This window comes from Macrobrachium rosenbergii, chromosome 12, assembly GCF_040412425.1.
Source record: "Macrobrachium rosenbergii isolate ZJJX-2024 chromosome 12, ASM4041242v1, whole genome shotgun sequence".
In the NCBI taxonomy this organism is placed as follows: domain Eukaryota; kingdom Metazoa; phylum Arthropoda; class Malacostraca; order Decapoda; family Palaemonidae; genus Macrobrachium; species Macrobrachium rosenbergii.
The window spans coordinates 57,633,050-57,651,163 of record NC_089752.1 but is presented as its reverse complement, the minus strand read 5'-3'; the positions used below and the strand labels follow the sequence as shown (position 1 = coordinate 57,651,163).

Sequence of the window (18,114 nt, the reverse complement as noted above, 5' to 3'; positions counted from 1 at the left end):
CTATTTACAAAAACGTCTCCAGTATGCCGGCGCGCTCGTGAGCGGTAGCTTAAGCGAAAAAGTTAAAAAAATCACAGCACGCTTTAGTTTAAGATTAGAGTTCGTTTGGCTCATTTTTTTGGCATTGCCGGAAGTTTAGTATGCAAACTATCAGAAATGAAAAATATCATTATCATATATAAATATTGGAATATATGACAGCAAAAAAACTCAGATATAATTGTATACAAATCACTGTAAGCAAACGGCAGTTTAATGAGTTAATTTTTTTAGTTGTATTGTACACTGCTAATATGGCGATTTTGCATATAACAAATATTAAAACTATCAAAGCAATACAGAAAATATTATCACAAAATGATGCATGAATTTAGAATCCGCTGGCATAAAAAAATGTTTTTTCAAAAATTCACCATAAATCAAATATTGTGCTAGAGATTTCCTGTTTTTTGAAAAATTAAGCTAATTGATTGAATATTACTAGACTGTAAGTGTTTAGCTTTACAATTGTAGTTTTTCGAATCAAGTCGAAGTTAAAGTTGACCAAATTGAATTTTTTTCTATTTTATCGTGGGATTTATATGGAAATATTTCAAACTGATAAAAGCTACAACCATGATTTATTTTTTGTTGTATTGTACATGGAATTGCACACATTTTCATATATAAAACTTTATGTAACGACTAATATAGCGCAAATATTACGATAACGATCGAAAGAATTTCTGAGATGTTCGCCGAGTTATCCAAGAGACGAAGGAAAATGTTTTTTAAAAATTCACCATAAATCGAAACATTGTGCTATAGAGACTTCCAATTTATTGCAAACAGCTTAAACGATTGAATATTACTAGAATGTGTTAGTTTTAGCTACAATTGCATTTTTTGAACATTTCCCGGTCGTGAGTTGAAAAAGTTGAAGTTGACCGGTTGAATTTGGCAGTTATCGCGGATTTATGAAAATATTTCAAAATTGATAAAAGCTACAACCATGAGCTATAGTCTGTTGTATTCTTACATGAAATTGCGCATTATTTTTATATATAAAAAGTTTATAATTCACTAATCGTAAATGATGCAAACATTACGCACAACATGACGAAAGAATTTCTGAGATGTTCACGAAAGTTACCGCAAGACAGACGAAGAAAAATTTTTTTTTTTTTTTTTTTTCAGAAATTCACTATAAATCGAAATATTGTGCAGAGATTCCAGTTTGTTGCAAAATGAAGGTACATGATTGAATATTACTAGAAATGTAAGAGTTTTAGCTTATAATCATGCTTTTTTACCATTTCTGGTTTAGTTAAAGCGGACTGCTTGAAATTTTGGCAGTTATCGTGGATTTATATGAAAATATTTCAAAACTGATAAAAGTTACAACCATGAGTTATTTTCTGTTGTATTTACATAAAATTACACCTTTCCACATATAAAACTTATGTAAATTCATCAATATAAAACAGTGCAAACATTATTAACGTGACTAAAGAATTTGGCGCGGACGAAGTGAAAAGTTTTTTCAAAATTCACCATAAATCAAAATATTGTGCTAGAGACTTCCAATTGGTTGCAAATGAAGGTAAATGATTGAATATTACTAGATCGTAAGAGTTTAGCTTAAAATTGGGTTTGACCATTTCGTCGAAGCCAAAGTTGACCAAGGTTGAAATTTTGGCAGTTATCGTCACTTATATGAAAATAAATATTTCCTAAATTGATAAAAGCTATAACCATGGTTGTATTTTTGCTGTATTGTACATGAAATTGCACACATTTTCATATATAAAACTTTATGTAACGGTTAATATAGAAATGTGCAAAATTACGACAAAATGACGAAGAATTTAGGAAATTTTCGGGCTGAGCATCACTTCAAAAGTAAGAAAAAGTTTTTTTCAAAATTCACCATAATCGAAATATTGTGCTAGAGACTTCCAATTTGTTGCAAATGAAGGTACATGATTGAATATTACTAGAATATAAAATTTTTTAGCTTACAATTGCGTTTTTTTCGACCATTTCGTCGAAATCAAAGACCAAGGTTGAAATTTTTTGCAGTTGACGCATGTACGCCCACTCGCACCCAACAGACAATTTTAGTCGATTTATGATTTGTCCAATAGGCGTTAAAGGGTTAATACAGTAATGGCATACTCCCCACATTTCATAAAGAAAATATAAATGACCATCATAAATTGTGTGTGTGTGTTAATGAATTTGGTGGTTACAAGAAACAACCTATGTATCATAGGTTACAGTATGAAAAATAAATCTCTCATTGATCACACCAAGCATATTTTTGAACTGCATTTTTTCATTTATGGGAAATCATAGTAGGAAAACCAGGATTTTGGGGCTAGGGAAAACAGAAAGGGATGGAAAGTGCAGACAGCATTAGTGAAATGTACTCAAAACACAAGAGAAAGTTAAAAATATTGGTTCACATGTCAACACTAGAATTCAGAGATTGAACCCTGGGTAAAAGTCAGGAAATTATCAGGATGTGTTGCAAGCATTGGCAGGTTCTTAAAGACAAAATTTATTTTATGTATCTGAAAGAAATGAAAGGCTGCATTATGTACAGTTTGTACATTGTTTGGTATTTTCAGTGCTGCATTCATAAAACTTAGAAAAAGGGACGAGTTATCAGTTGTGAATGTGACAGATCTGTTAAAATACAACTTATCAAAAACTGATAAACAAGACCATCTGTTGATGGTCCAAGTCATAACTGCTAGTATTAAGAAACAGAAACCTACCACCACAAACAACTTTTGTCTAAAAGAGATAAATCTCTAGCACATCAGAAATCCATACTGGATGTGAAGGAAGGACAAATGACCTAAAACAGGGTGCATTGATTATATCACTTGTAAATATATGAGGCCTTTTGTACAATATCTAACTTTCATGTGGCATTTGCTGACACTTTCATTAGATGTCTCTCAAAAATAGATATGAGTCATAAGTTACACTTTGAATAGTTAAAGCTTCCGACTCATTCAGCAGAGTCCCATCTGCCTGAAGGGGAGGACAAGGTGGAAAATCTGTACAAGGTCTGCTAATCAACAGATAAATTTAATTCCAACTGTTCCTGGCCACTATTCAAGCATTGTGGGGGTGTTTAAATTTGAAAGGTGTTTCTGAAGAATATGCTAAGGTGGTGCAAGATACATGTGCAGAAGCAACCATACAAGTAAGAAGCTTTGTTGGAACTACAGAAAAAGTTCAGTGAGGGTAGATCTCTATCAGTGATCAACTCTCAGCACCTATATCGTCGACTTTGTGATGGATGTTACAACATCAGATGTCAGAAAGGAGGTCCCTGGAGCACTCTATTCGCTGATGACTTAGTGTTAATAAACAGGACTAGAGAAGTAGTTGAGCTGAAGGTAGAAAGGTGAAGACAGGAACTTGAAGATCAAGGTCTGAAGATCAGTAGGGCACAGACTTGAGTGTCTGTGGATGGGAGGAGAGGGAATACAGGGAACAGTGAAATCGGGTGAGGACAACATCAAGAGTCAAAATTTTCAAATATCTAGGATCAGATATGACGGATAGTGGAGATATGAACTCTGAAATCAACCACAGAATACAAGGTGCTTGGATATTGTGCGACAAGAGGATTTGAACAAGGTCAAAGGGAAGTTTTACAAAAGTGTAGTTAGACCAGTGATGACTTTCAGAGCCAATTTGTGGCCGATGAAGAACATCTCAAGAATGGAAAATGAGTGTGGCAAAGATAAAGATGTTGAAAGATAAAATCAGAAATTTAATTATTTAAGGAATAGTTGAGATAGGGGAAGTAACGAAGAAGGCCCAGGAAAGAAGACTACAGTGGTTTGGTCATGTCATGCAGAGAGGAGATGATCATGTGTAAAAGGGTTATGAGCATGGAGGCAGAGGTAAGGAGAAGAGGAGGAAGGCCAAGATCAGATGGAAGGATAAAATGGCAAATGACATGTAGGAGAAAGTTTTAAAAAATCAGGATTCATTGGACAGAGGAAGGTGGAGAAGGCTGATAGGACACAGCGACCCCATATAGAAATGGGCAAAGCTGAAGACGAAGATAAACCAACTTAACCTAAGTTTATGAGGATTTCAGGATGTTATTGTCTTTATGCACGTTCCCTAGAGCTTTGTCTCTGCATGAAACTTGGAATTGGTGATCAAAATAATTCTCAGAAAGACATTGATGCTCTCACAGATTTTAAGTAAATTTTGGGAAAGTTGTAGAAAAGGCAACATATAACAGTTTGATAATAAGGAAAATTTTTGCAGCTTTGTTTTTCTGGTAACATCTGGTATGGAGACATATCAGTGTACAGGCAGTCCCCGGTTTACGATGGGGGTTCTGTTTTTACCCTATCGTGAAACCTAAAAACTGTCGAAAATCCTAAGAAAACCTTACTTTCATTATATCCTTACCAAACACTGTAAAAGCTTTAATCTCTAAATTCTCACACGCCCAGATATATTCTTTCAAAACTGTTTGGAACGCTGATATAATTGGCGGAGACCCAGCCGCCACCGGATACTGGTGGGGGGAATGAAAGGAGACTACCAGTAAACAGCTTCAGTTTCAATCCTGATGCAGCATGAACGATTCATGTCCGTCAATTCAAACTGTTTGGATAATCATCTCGATGCTCGCTTTCTGGCGCCTCTTTTGGTGAAGTACGGTGTCTTGTTTGTTAATCTAGCTAGCTTATCTCTGTGAGATAGGTAGCTATGTCGGGTCCAGCTTCTGGATCTAGAGTTTGGCGCAGGGAATTTGTGCTCTTCCAAACTTGTTACAGTTAAGTACAACCGTCACTCTTGTGTAATGCATGTAGGGTCAGGAGTGTTCCCAGGGGAACACATGCAGTGGAGTTTTGTGGCACACGACAGTCCTCCCATCAGTGCAAAGTTGGTTAAGATAGGAGGGAAGGCTTATTTTAAGCGTAAGGAAGCCAGGGCCTAAGAACCATCGCCCTAGTGTTAGTGCCCGCCACCCAGACCCCCTGGCTCACTTAGTGACGCCATGCTCCTAGACTGGACTTAACCTGTTGCTTATGCCTTTCCTCCTTTCGCTCATCAGGCAAGTGATAAAACAAATGAAATTCCATCAGAACGCCGAACTAATCCTATTGCCCCGTTTCTGGCCAAGGAAGGAGTGATTCCTTTTTGACCTGCCAGACTCCTGATAGACTTCCCAAGGCTTCTTCCTCAAAGGAAGTCTCTTCCCAGACAACCCCACTTTAATGAAGTTCCACCAGGGATTGTCCACTCCGCCTGACAGGCCTCAGACTGTCAGGTAGCTCATCAGAGTGAAGAGGTTTTCGCTAAATACTGGTAAAGGCTATTATGGGCAGAAGGACCTTCCAGCAAATTATACCAATCCAAGTGGACAGTCTTCAGGAATTGGTGGTGGCACAGCATCTCTTCTTCACTGCCTATAACTCAACTTGCCGACTTTTCATTTACTTAAGTGATTCAAGAAAGCGACGCCACTAACCATCAAAGGTTACAGATTACATCCTCCATTTTCTCCCAAAGAGAGTTATTAGACCTAATATGAACCAGACCATTGATTCCCAGGTCTGTAGACACAGCTAAGACCTCAAACCTTCCCTTGCCTAAACTAATGCAGTTTTGAGGAGGGTTGATGTTCCATATAGCTGACCCCTGAAGAACTTTCTAGAGACCCTCATCTAAGAAAGCCCTTTTCTGGTTACCTAGCAACGGCAAAGAGAGTAAGTGAAATACATGCCATTGACAAGAGAGTGGGTTTTTCACAAGGTAATGCAGTTTGTTCTTTCACCTTGAATTTTTTGGCCAAGAATGAGTCTCCTTCCAGTCCTTGGCCTCAGTCCTTTACAGTTCAAAACCTCTCTGAAGTGGCTGGCCCTCAAGAATTAGGGGCTTTTTTGTGCCCTGTTAGAGCTATCAAGGCTTACTTAGCAGGACTGCCAACATCAGAGGAGATTCCTCTAACCTCTGGTGTTCAGTGAAAGACCCAACCAGACCTTTATCCAAAAATGCGCTTGCTTTCTTCGTCAAGGAACTCATTTTAGAGGCGCACAGGCACATCAATGAAGAGGACGCACGCCTAGTCAAGTCTCACATTCATGAAGTGCGCTCAATAGCAACTTCAGTGGCTTTCCGTCATAATAAGTCACTTTCGCAGATCACACAGAGCACCTTCTGGGGGTCGAAATCAGTGTTTGCGTCTCACTACCTTAGGGAGGTCGAAGTTGCGTACCAGGACCTGTTTGCGTTAGGTCCCATATCTGTCTGTAGCTGGCTTGGTTTTAGGGGGAACACACTAGGGGGTAGGTTCTTTATCTTACCTTCTCCTTTTGATTTTATGGTTGCTGAGTTAAAGGGAAGCTGGGGGTGTTCAGTTCACCTGGAGTACCCTCCGATCTAGTTTTAACTATGGAGGGTATAGAGAAGGGGATGTTTGTTTTAATTAGTTTTAGGTTAGGTGTGAGTCTGCTAGTCTGGTTGCTTTGAAATTGCTCAGGCAAGAGTATGAAAGTCACCCTTGTCTTAGTCAGCGTGTACTCCTTGACTACTAGTGTTAGGGATAGAGAAATAGCAGTGCTACTCCCAATGCCTCTGCAGGTGGAGCTTCAACCAGCAGCACTCTCCTGCAAAAGCCCATCTACCAGGTAAGGAGACACCTTGCCTTTTTGCTGGTGGTGGATCCATGATGCCCATGTTTAGAATTTGTCCTTTTTTATGATGTGTACCCTTTCTAATAACCTGATACCATCCTGCCCTTCCAACTAAATGTGAATCAGCTTACAGTGTTTTAGTAAGGAATTATATCGAATGATTTGTATGATAAATAGAGTTTCATTATACCACCAAATGGATAATTTGACGTGGGTCGAATCAAGATTAAAGCTTTTACAAAGTTTTGTAAGTATAATGAAACTTCATTTTATCATAAAATGTCATTTTTAATGCTGATGTATTGAAAACGATGTAAACTGCATTTCTATTGAGTTTTTCATCGGTAAGCTCTCCAAATTTTTATTATTCTGCCGTTTTGGAGCCATATTTCTTCCATCGATCGGGTATACGACGCGCCGTCAGAACTCGAACATGCGTCAGAACCGGGAAATAATTTCTGATGAATATGGCGGAAAAGCGCCATAACTCGAACGCCGTGGTCGGACCCATCGTAAACGGGTACTGCCTGTAATGTTCGTACGTGGTTAGGGATGATTAACAAAGATTACCATTAATGCTGCTGAAAAAGCATGCATACCACCTTGAATAGTAAGAAATATTTCTTGTGACGTCCTTGTAGGTTTCCATAATGCTGCCAATCAGGTAGACTACTTTTTGTTGGGGGAGGGGGCGACGAGTTCTGTTGTGGTGAAAATTAAATTTTTACTATAAACTTTTTTTTATTTATTTTAATAAAGTATTCATAAAATATTTCCAGTTTATTTTTTATGACAACGTTGATGAGTGTAGGTTACTTTGTAATAAAAAATTGTTAACTGCATTGCTAGAAGAAATTTGTTGAACACTAAAAGAGGACTTATATTGCAGGTCACAGTGAATGGAGATGCTGTTGAAGCTGAGGTAGAAAAAGCCACTGAAGCTCTTGGTGATTTGCAGTTTGAGGAAGAGGATGAGGAGACTGCTTTTTATGCTAAGGTATCGTGTCCATTTAAATTTTTGTGAAACTTCATTTGCAGCTTGAGGTCATCAACTAAGAAAATTAAAAGTTTATTCTTTTACTGTGTAATTTACAGAATATTCTGTGCATTTGTAACATTTTCAAAATTTTATTTTCTAATTTATTGAAAATAGGAATTGCCGGACTGGGCTTGTCGCTATTGTGGCATTCATGATCCAGCCTCTGTTGTTATGTGCAATGTTTGCCATAAATGGTTCTGTAATGGAAGGGGGAATACATCTGGTTCCCACATCATAAACCATCTTGTCCGAGCAAAGCATAAGGTAAGTTGATAGCCATAGCTTGCATATGAGTGTATGAAATAATTGTACTTGATTTGTATGGGGAAGGAAAAAATTTTGATATACAAGTACTGTAGTGTAAACTTAATCTTAACTTTGCAGGAGGTTAGTCTTCACAAGGATGGATTGGTTAGAGACACTGTTCTGGAGTGCTATGCTTGTGCTGTCAAAAATGTTTTTGTGCTGGGCTTTATACCCGCTAAAGCTGAATCTGTGGTGGTCCTCTTATGTCGCCAACCATGTGCTGCACAGAGTTCTCTGCGTGATATGAACTGGTTGGTTCTTTTCTTTAATTTTAATTTAAAATTCACCTTGTTTTAAAATGAACTTTAATTTCCTGTCCTAAGTTCTTGTGTTACTGCTTTCCCAGGAGATAAATCATCCAGTTAACTTTGTGAATGTTCTTCCTTTAGGGATCCAGAGCAGTGGAAACCTCTGATTAGTGATCGTGCTCTGCTGCCTTGGCTTGTTCGTGTACCCTCAGAAGCAGAACAGCTGCGGGCTAGACAAATTACAGCCCAGCAGATCAACAAGTTGGAAGAGTTGTGGAAAGAGAATGCTTCAGCAACTTTTGATGACCTGGAAAGACCAGGTGTAGATGAAGAACCCCAGCAAGTTTGCCTTAGGTAATTATTACTTAGTCTTTCTGGGAAAATACTTGACCCCCTCTTACAGTGCTTTTTGACATTCATAGCACACCCCCAATTATGTTATGCATAACCCCTCCAAAACTAGTAAAGCATATATTTCTAGATGTTTAAAAATTTTCAAGGAAACGTGCACTAATTTTTTGTTTGGCCTTTGACTTTTAAAAATGTACTTCAAGGTTCTATCATAATTTTTTGTGATTTTATTCTCCTTCACATACATCATCAAAACATAACCATTGGGGTCACTTATAACCCACTGATGCATCATTTTTGCCACATTTCAAATAGTAATTTTAACCCTGTTATAATATGTATTGCATGCTTTGAACATTTCAAAGTAAAGTACAAATATTCTGATGTCAAATGATACCATTGGATATCATTCCATGAGTAATATACCTAAAATTTTCAGTTGAAATATTTATTTTACAGATATGAAGATGGTTTCCAGTATCAGAATATTTTTGGACCTCTAGTAAAATTAGAAGCAGATTATGACAAGAAATTGAAGGAATCACAAACACAAGATAAAATTGAAGTGCGTTGGGACATTGGGTTGAACAAGAAAATTTGTGCCTATTTTACTCTTGCTAAAACTGATGGAGGTATGTTTTATGAATGGTTTGATTTTTAAAAAAAACTAAACAACTACGGCTGGAATAATGATCTATTGATAAAAGGGAAAAAGTAAAAGCAGCCTTACTGAAGTGGCAAACCCTCCTGCTACACCGATCCCTTTTTTCTTTTAATTCATGTCATCCATTGGGGTAGGAATAGAATTTACTCTTTTGTTAAGGTCGTTTACCCTCACTTCACAAGCGAGTTATCCTTGCAATCACCTTTTCTGCATGTACATTTGATTTGAGCTTTCCACAAGACAGGCATTTTTGAGTGTAGGTGGAATTATTGTTGATGTCAGATCTGGATTTATTATAGTAGATGAGAGAGAGAGAGATTTTTAAATGTTCAAAAAGGGATTGTTTGGTTAGAATGAATGGGAAAACCTTTTGCAGCATTTGGCATCATTTTGTGTGTGATTTCCATTGTCAGCCCAAACACAAGATCTAAAGGTAAATCAAGCAAAGCAAAATTTGGTTTTGATCTGATGGTAAATTCGTAATTGTTTGGAGGCAGGAAATCCCACCACAGAAGGAAAATGGTTTTGAGGCTTAGGCTGAGACTTAGGTTTTAGTTTAATTTAGAGTCAGGTATTTGCTCTTCCAGGCATTAGTGGGTTTAAGTTGGACAATAGGTATTTCCTGTCTTGGTGTGTTTTATGGGAGTAAAATCAAGTTTTGATCTCATTTACCACTGTTCATTAATTATATGTATATTAAATGTATGAGAAGGTCTCTAGCTCCTCCTTCAGTGGTCTGGTTAAACTATATGGAGTTTAAAATTAAAGTAGTTTTAGTCCTTAAAGTAGAATAATTAAATCATAAGCTAATACTTTATTCACATTTCATTGTTTTTCAGGTTATGATTATCAGTGAAATACTTTATAATATTTCTTTAACCCTTTAACTGTTACCCATGGTAAAGAACCTTTCAACCTCCAGTGGTTAGCTTAATGCATGCTGGGTAGATATTTATGATACGCAGATTGTCAGCAAAAATTAGTAGTAAGCAAACATGTTTAGATATTAAAAACATTCATTGTACTTTTTTATTCATATTTTTACTTAATACATGTAGAAAGATATTTATTGTTTTCAGTCTTGGACTTACCTCAAATGCATTCCAGTACTGTGTAAAAGTGTTTTGGCACATTCTCCAAATTTATCATATTCATTTGTTTCTGTCTTAATAGTTTTATGTTCTTATACCAATCATTATTTTTTCATTACCTTTCTTATTTGTATATACCTAACTTTGCTTATACATCTATCCCATTCCTTACTCTTTCTCTTTATTAGTGCATTGGAGAAGGACATGAGGAAAATTGGGAGAGAGGGGTCAGGGGAGACATTGGTATTGTGTGGGTTATGATTCACATGACTATTGTAGGCATAGAAGGAAGTGTTCAAGTGGAATCACCTAGAAAATAATACTTAAAATGAATGTTGTCCATAAATATACATACTTAACAACAAGGATAATATGTATGCCATATATATATATATATATATACATATTAAACAAATAGAGTAAATTTTTAATTTTGACAGATATGCGCCTGATGCATGGAGATGAGCTGCGTCTCCGTTATCTAGGGGACCTCCATAAACCTTGGTCTGGGGTAGGGCATGTGATCAAGATCCCTGATAATTTTGGGGAGGAGGTTGGGATTGAATTGAAATCTAATGTTGGTGTGCCAACTGACTGCCGGGATAAGTTTGTTGTTGACTTTGTATGGAAATCGACAAGTTTTGATAGGTATGGAAGTTCATATTCTTAATGAAGGTATTTGGTGCATATATTAACTTGACATTGCCTTTCTGCATTTATATGTTTACTGATAGTTTTTATACTGTTAATGAATTGGGGTTAGTGGAACTCATATGATAATTTGGTTTACTTAGGATGCAGGCTGCATTGAGGAAGTTTGCTGTTGATGATTCTTCAGTCTCTCCTTACATTTACCATCGGCTGTTGGGCCACGTCGAGGTTGACGAGTTGATCTTTCGTCATATTCACCTTCCAAAGCAGCTGTCTGCTCCTAACCTTCCTACACTGAATAATTCTCAGGTATATATATTTGGTGCTTTGGTAGTTGCCCACTGCTGTGTAATTACTGGTAAATGTAATGTAAGAAACTGTTATGGCTTTTTTTTTATCCAAATTTCTTGCCTTCATTGGAAATTTAGTTGAAATTTTATTAAGGAATGTTAGGAAACTAAAAAAAATTATTTTCGTAGCTACAGTGCTGTTTGAGTAACTTTTATTTAAAGTACTGGGACAGTCTAATCAGGGAACAGTGTATGTTGCATATCGTGACCTATTGTAAGTCACAGTGCATGTATTGATTATTTATAATAAAGAAAAAGGAAAGTTAACCGTATTATAAAGTTTTACTTCCTTGTCCTTCCTGTAATTTGTCAGTTGCATAATTTTTTCTGTTTGTTGCATTCAGGCATAGTTTTCAGTTCAATTTTTTCTTTTCAGCAATATGCCCTGAAGCATGCCTTACAACGTCCCCTGTCTTTGATCCAAGGTCCACCAGGAACTGGCAAGACTGTTACATCAGCAACTATTGTGTATCAGCTGGTCAAACAGACTGGTGGCACAGTTCTTGTATGCGCTCCATCCAACACTGCCGTTGACCAACTCACAGAGAAAATACACAAAACTGGACTCAAGGTGGAGGAAGTTCCTCTTTTAATGTTAGGAGTACAATATATGGCTCTGGCTTAGTGGCTAGACAGGCTAATGCCAGTTTCAAGCCAAGGTTTGAAGTTAGAGAAAAAAAAAATGGACGGGGAAGTTAAGGAGTATCTTGTCTTTGGTATTTATCACATTAAGAAAAAATAGACCTAGGAAAACAATTCAGGAACCCTGTAATGGACAGAGAAACAATATGAACTATAAAAAGCAGTTTAGAGACAACATATGAATGAGGTGGCTGAGAGAAATAAAATGTAAACATTACCAAAGCATTGAGAGAGAAATTATACAGACAAGAATATTAGGATAGACAGGGTTTGTAGAAAGCTGTCAATTAACGCTATCTTTTATTTACAAGTTTATAGGACGATATCAGGTCGGGATTACAGTAATATAAATAACAGCATTTTTTAAAGGTAGAATGGTTTAAAAGCAAAGATAGAATGCTTTGTAATTGGCAGTTTTATTGAGAGAACAGAGAGGCCAAAGAAAAAATGTTGTAAGGAAAAAGTACATGAAAGAATATCACTTAAAACATCCCTAGAAATGAGGAAATGCACAAATTTTGTATTTGAAATTGTCAAATTAAAAGCTAGGAAACAACAAGCAGGAAGTTGAGTAAGCTATGCACCAAAATTCTGTCAGTTGCTACAGATATTCTCCGAGAAAACTGGATTAACTTGTAGTTTGTTTTTGTAACACTTGTTATTCATGATATTGCTAGGTTGCTTCCTAATATAGAAATTTTCATATATAATTTTCAGTCATGTCTTAATTTCATTTTTTGGTTACAGGTTGTGCGCTTGTGTGCCAAATCCCGTGAAGCCATTGACTCGCCAGTATCATTTTTGGCCTTGCATAATCAGATACGCAACCTGGAGGAGTGAGTGTTTTTGTAATTTTTTATTATTTGGAATGAATCTTATCTACTGTTAAAGTTAGCTTACATCTTCGTGCCATCAGGTGCGATCAACATTTAAAAAAACCAAATACGCTTGGCTACCCGCTAGGACTGTCTTGGTATTCACCTGTTTTCCCACCAGGTGATGTTGGGATGTTTAGGTACAAATCAGAATTCTTATGCTGTATGCTTGTACAGATGTGTGTATTGGCGTTGTTATATTCTGATTTCTGGCTAAATTCCTCATCTACAGTATTGTGCTTTTTTTTATTATTTTTTTTTTTTGCATTATATCAGCTACAACAAGCAAAGATGAAAGTGAAGAGTTTGTGGAAACCAAGTGTTTCGGTTTTGCCGAGTGACCATGTAGCCGATGTTAGCCTAGCTGAGGAATTAGAGTGGTTTTGTTGATGTCAAGATAACAGGTGACCTGAATAGATGATGGAATTGTGTGTAGTACAGGTACACAATCCTTTATCCGAAATCCTTGGGGGCAGATGTGTTTCGGTTTTTGGCATTTTTGGAAGGACAAAGGATAATTCCTGTCAGTGTAGGACATGTATTTCCACTTCTCAGTACACCTGTGGTCAAAGTAAAGTATTCTCCTGTGAGTTGAAGTTTTAGTTGATACCTTCCTTCAAAATAGGTAAATTCTAGACCCTTATGCTTTCTCTGTTTGAAGTTTGAGGAAATACTCAGGAAGTTGTGAGCTTTGCGGATTACGATGATTTTCATAGCTCATTCATGGCCCCAAAGGGTTGGTTCCCGTAGCTTTCGTTCCTGACGGTAATGTTCCTCATCTTCTTATGTTCAGAAAGATCTTTTCAGTCTTATTCGAGAAGTTTCCATCAAACCTCCACATTTCATCTGCCTGGATTTTGTTACTTGTCTGTTATGATCTAAGGGCACATCTGGAATGGCCAAGGAAACAATTCTCAAATCTAGGAGGCCCTCCACTGTGTATCAATAACACTGGCTAGTTTTTTTTTTTTTATCCAGATTCATATCCAGCACCTGTTCCACTAGAGATCCTGTTTGAAGTTCTACCAGTCTCAGGTACAGTAAGTCATTTTCTGTCACAGCAATCAAGGATACCACTTTATGTTGCTTTCAGTTCTGCATCATGCTGACTGGATTATTGCTCACGATTTAAAGTTTGAAGAGGTTTTCAGTCTTTTGTGCTGGAAATTTCATCTTCCTGTCTTGATTTACGATAAAATTCAGATGTGGTCCTTCAGAATTTAACTTAATCTCAGTCCTTCAGATTTTAACTTAACCTCAGTTGAGCCTTTTGATGAGGCATCACTCAAGAACTATGAAGACACTTTTCTTTTAGATCTTGAGTGTATTGTGTGTTTCAAGCCCTCTTTTGTATGTGGGCTTCGTTCTATGGCAATCTCCTCTTTAATTTTATTGCTTAGAGAAAAGAGATAGAAGTGAAAGCCCTTCCCAGTTTTGTGACAGTTCCTAATTTAACTGCTTTGGTAGGCATTGAAGAAGTGGCTATATTTATGTCCAGTTGGACTTTAGAATTTTTATTAGTGAGCTTCAAGCCTGTAATTGTTCTTGGGCTTTGTTCTAGTGACTAACTGCTCCTTTTCTTTCATTGCTTAGAGAAAAGATATAGAAGTGAAAGCCCTTCCCAGAATTGTGACAGTGCCTAATTCAACTGCTTAGGTAGGCTATGAAACAGCTTTCTTATATCCAGTTAGAACTATTGAGGATTTAGGATTTACCTGTACAGACATAAACCTTCAAGAGGAGGAGTTTTTAATATTTTCTGTGGTGTTAGAAGGCAAAACATTCCTATGTCCAAGATAGCTAAAGTCAGTGTGCACACAGTTGATTCCTGAGCTTTTACCTTTTTTAGAAATAATCCTCATGGCTTCGGTACCATAAACATGTTTTTATTTCTTGAAAAGTTGTCATGCAGCTCAGGGAAGATGTAAATGTTTTGCCTTACTACCGTATATTTCCACGTATAAGACGACCTTTAAATCATGAAATTCACCCCTAAAAATTGGGGGTCGTCTTATACTACCATTCTAAAAATCAAACCTTGAATTCTAAGTGATGTTTATTAGTAGACTAGCCTCAGCCTTGGTGCGATAACTACCAATATACATGAAAAGATTCACATTATGAAATAAAGTGATAGTAAAGGTAATAAAAACATTTTTACCTTATGTATTATTGGCATATCTTCATAATAAATAGCCTATTCAGGGAATAATTCCATATCAACGAAATCAACTCTTATCGATGTGAGGTCAGCCAGCTGACAATGTAATTACAGTAGTAATAACATTTAGGATAACATAATATCCATTTTTCGTTAAAAATTGAGGCTGTTGGTAACTGTTTAGAACAACTCATACAAACAATAATTATCATACTTTATTGTATTGTTATCGCATTGTTGTTAGGGGTTGGCTATGATTGACGGTGAAACATAAACAAAACTTTGGTTTCCCTTTTAGGCGACGTGGGCAGGAAAAGCATATATAGAATCGAATGTGTCATTTCATTTACCGTATGTATACTAGTTAATGTGCAATCTTGCGCATTGTGCGACCCCCAAATTTTCACCCATAAAAAATGATTTTATAGTGTATCTCGTGTATCATGCGAGTTACTTTTTTGAGACACCAGATTACTATGGACTAACCTCTTTACTCCATCTCTTTATCCCATCTTCTAGTTTAAAAAAGTGAAAGGGAATGATAAAAGTATCATTAGTTACGTCATACTCATTGAGTAAACGAGTACAGCCATAAACAACTGAACAAGAAACAACTGTTTTGCTATGAACACGGTTTAGGCCGTGGCTATGAACAACCGAGTCGGATACCAACACAGTTTTGCTTGCATTTCAACCATCGTACGATAGTAAACAATTACAATCATACCCTGAACTTCTCTCTCCCCTTCTGACCGATCTATGTTTAGAAGTCTTCCCAACCTCTTTTTAATAACTTCTTTATTCTGTGTCTCTTTCTCTGTTCTGAAATGCTTTTTCATGAACAAACAGTGTTTTTTATTTTGACTAATACAACTCTTAGTTATTATGTGTCTGTGTTTTAGGATGTATTTGCCACACTAGCACATTTACACTTCATGGGTGGTACAGGGAAAATTAGATCAATTTAAACTATTTACTGTGCAGGTAAAGATGTACAAAGAAATAAGTTGTAAAAATGTGTGAGCGCTAACTATGAACGAGAGAGAGAGAGGTTGTTCTTACTTAAGAGAGTGAAATTATTTATCAGTTATTACGGAGACAAAGAATAACATGAGGGAGAGAGAGAGAGAGAGATTGTCCTTACTTGAAATATCAAGTTAAATTATTTATGAATTATTACGGAGACAGAATAATATGAGAGAGAGAGAAAGTTAGTCTTACGTTAGATGTCAAAAGATGGAAATTCAGTATTAAACTAACTTTAAAATGAAATTAAAGTTACTGTAATTTCATTTAAAAGTTAGCTTAATACATTACCCTTAAAAAAAGAAATAAATGGTTAATGTAGGAATACAGAAGTGTGTGAAGATTAGTATGCACCTATTTCTCTCTTCCCCCCATTCCATCGATCTATTTTTAGAAGTCTTCTCAACCTCGTTTTTAAAAACTTTATTCTGTCTCTTCCTCTTTGTTCTGAAATGCTCTATGTCTCTATGTTTTAGAACGCGCATTTACAGTTTGTAAATGGCACAGGAAAAATTAGATCAATTTAAAATCATCTACTGTCCAGTTAAAGACATACAGAGAAACAGTAATACGTTGGTGGGCTAAGTACGAACGAGAGAGAGAGAGAGAGAGAGAGATAACTTGGCTAAGTACGAATGAGAGAGAGAGAGAGATAGATAACAGTTGTCCTTAATTAAGAGCGTAAAATTTTTTATAAATTATTACGGACACAGAGAGAGAGAATTACAAGAAGCATTTGACCACTGATCAGCAACACTCCATCTTCTTGTCATGTTAAATGACATATCTGACAGCTTTTGCCTTCAGCCTTACAAAAGATGAGGGAAGAATTTGTTTGTTTAAAATACGAATTTTGTAATTATAGTTTTATTATTATTATTATTATTATTTAATCTTATTAATATTTGAAAATTAGTACTTATTATTAGGTAAAAAAAATTATCATATAAAACAAGTAAACATACCTGTATACATGTACCATTTAATGTTATTTAATTTACACATAAAAGCTTGAAAACTTATAAATTGCATAAAAAATTAAACAAACACTTTTGCAGGGTTTCTCAGTGTTCACAATGTTCACATGTCTGTGAAAAACTCGCGTATGAACATTAATTAGGTTCCAGTGAAAAATTTGTGTGTTTGTGAATTCACACAACTCGAATCGCGCAATTACTGTACTGACGTTAAAAATGACGTTAAGTAGAATAGGACTGATATTTTACATTGTACCCTTATTCACTATGTAGAAAAGATCGTTAGGAAATATTACTGCTAAATTTAAGCTGCAAGTTGTAGCTGAAGCTGAGAAAACAATGATCAAGCACTAATGACTATAAATCATTGTGCATTGGCAACATGGATGAAACCCCTAAACTTAAATGTGCCATCAAACTCAACCATAAACAATATTGGAGAGAAAAGTATTTTAATCAAAACTACTGGGCATGAAAGAACAATTTTACTGTTGTTTTAATGTGTATGGCAAATGGGATGAAACCTTCCCCCATGGTTGTCTTTGAACGGAAATTGAATTTATGCCGAAACAAAAATTCCCGGAAGGTATCATTGTCCACGTTCAGGAAAACCTAAACCGTGCAAATGGCGCATGATCGCTATGTTTGTATTTTATAATACAATTAATAATATGCGAATGCAGACAATATTACTGGATACAGTGAAGTAAAGCATGACTTGTTAAAAGATCCATGAAAAAGATGTATATTTGTTATGTTTGTATTTTATAATACGATACTAATATGTGAATATTCCATAACGCTAATTTTATATTACGTGTATGATGCAACCCCCTTAAAATTAGCTTCAAAATTAGGTCTTGAAAAGTTGCATGATATGTGAGTATATACTGTATTTTCAATTTCTAAGGATACAGTAAAACAGCATTTGTAATAGCATCATCATTATGTAACCAATATTTCATAAGACACCTGTTGTTGCAAATGCTAGCCTACACACAGCTGTTTTTGTATTTTAGCAGTCGTCTTATAATACAGATATGAGATAAATTCATGAATACAGATATG

At 36.1% G+C, this 18,114-nt stretch overlaps 1 protein-coding gene across 2 annotated transcripts in view; it reads left to right on the top strand.

Moving 5' to 3' along the window:
* Nucleotides 1–18,114, top strand: part of Upf1 (Upf1 RNA helicase) — a 68,919-nt gene that overhangs the window by 26,669 nt on the left and 24,136 nt on the right. For both annotated transcript variants that reach the window (XM_067112241.1, XM_067112242.1), the window contains exons 2-10: nt 7,555–7,662; nt 7,819–7,968; nt 8,089–8,261; nt 8,400–8,612; nt 9,069–9,241; nt 10,805–11,012; nt 11,159–11,324; nt 11,742–11,936; nt 12,755–12,843. In XM_067112241.1, coding sequence (XP_066968342.1) covers nt 7,555–7,662; nt 7,819–7,968; nt 8,089–8,261; nt 8,400–8,612; nt 9,069–9,241; nt 10,805–11,012; nt 11,159–11,324; nt 11,742–11,936; nt 12,755–12,843 — 1,475 coding nt within the window. The remainder of the gene's footprint in view (nt 1–7,554; nt 7,663–7,818; nt 7,969–8,088; nt 8,262–8,399; nt 8,613–9,068; nt 9,242–10,804; nt 11,013–11,158; nt 11,325–11,741; nt 11,937–12,754; nt 12,844–18,114) is intronic.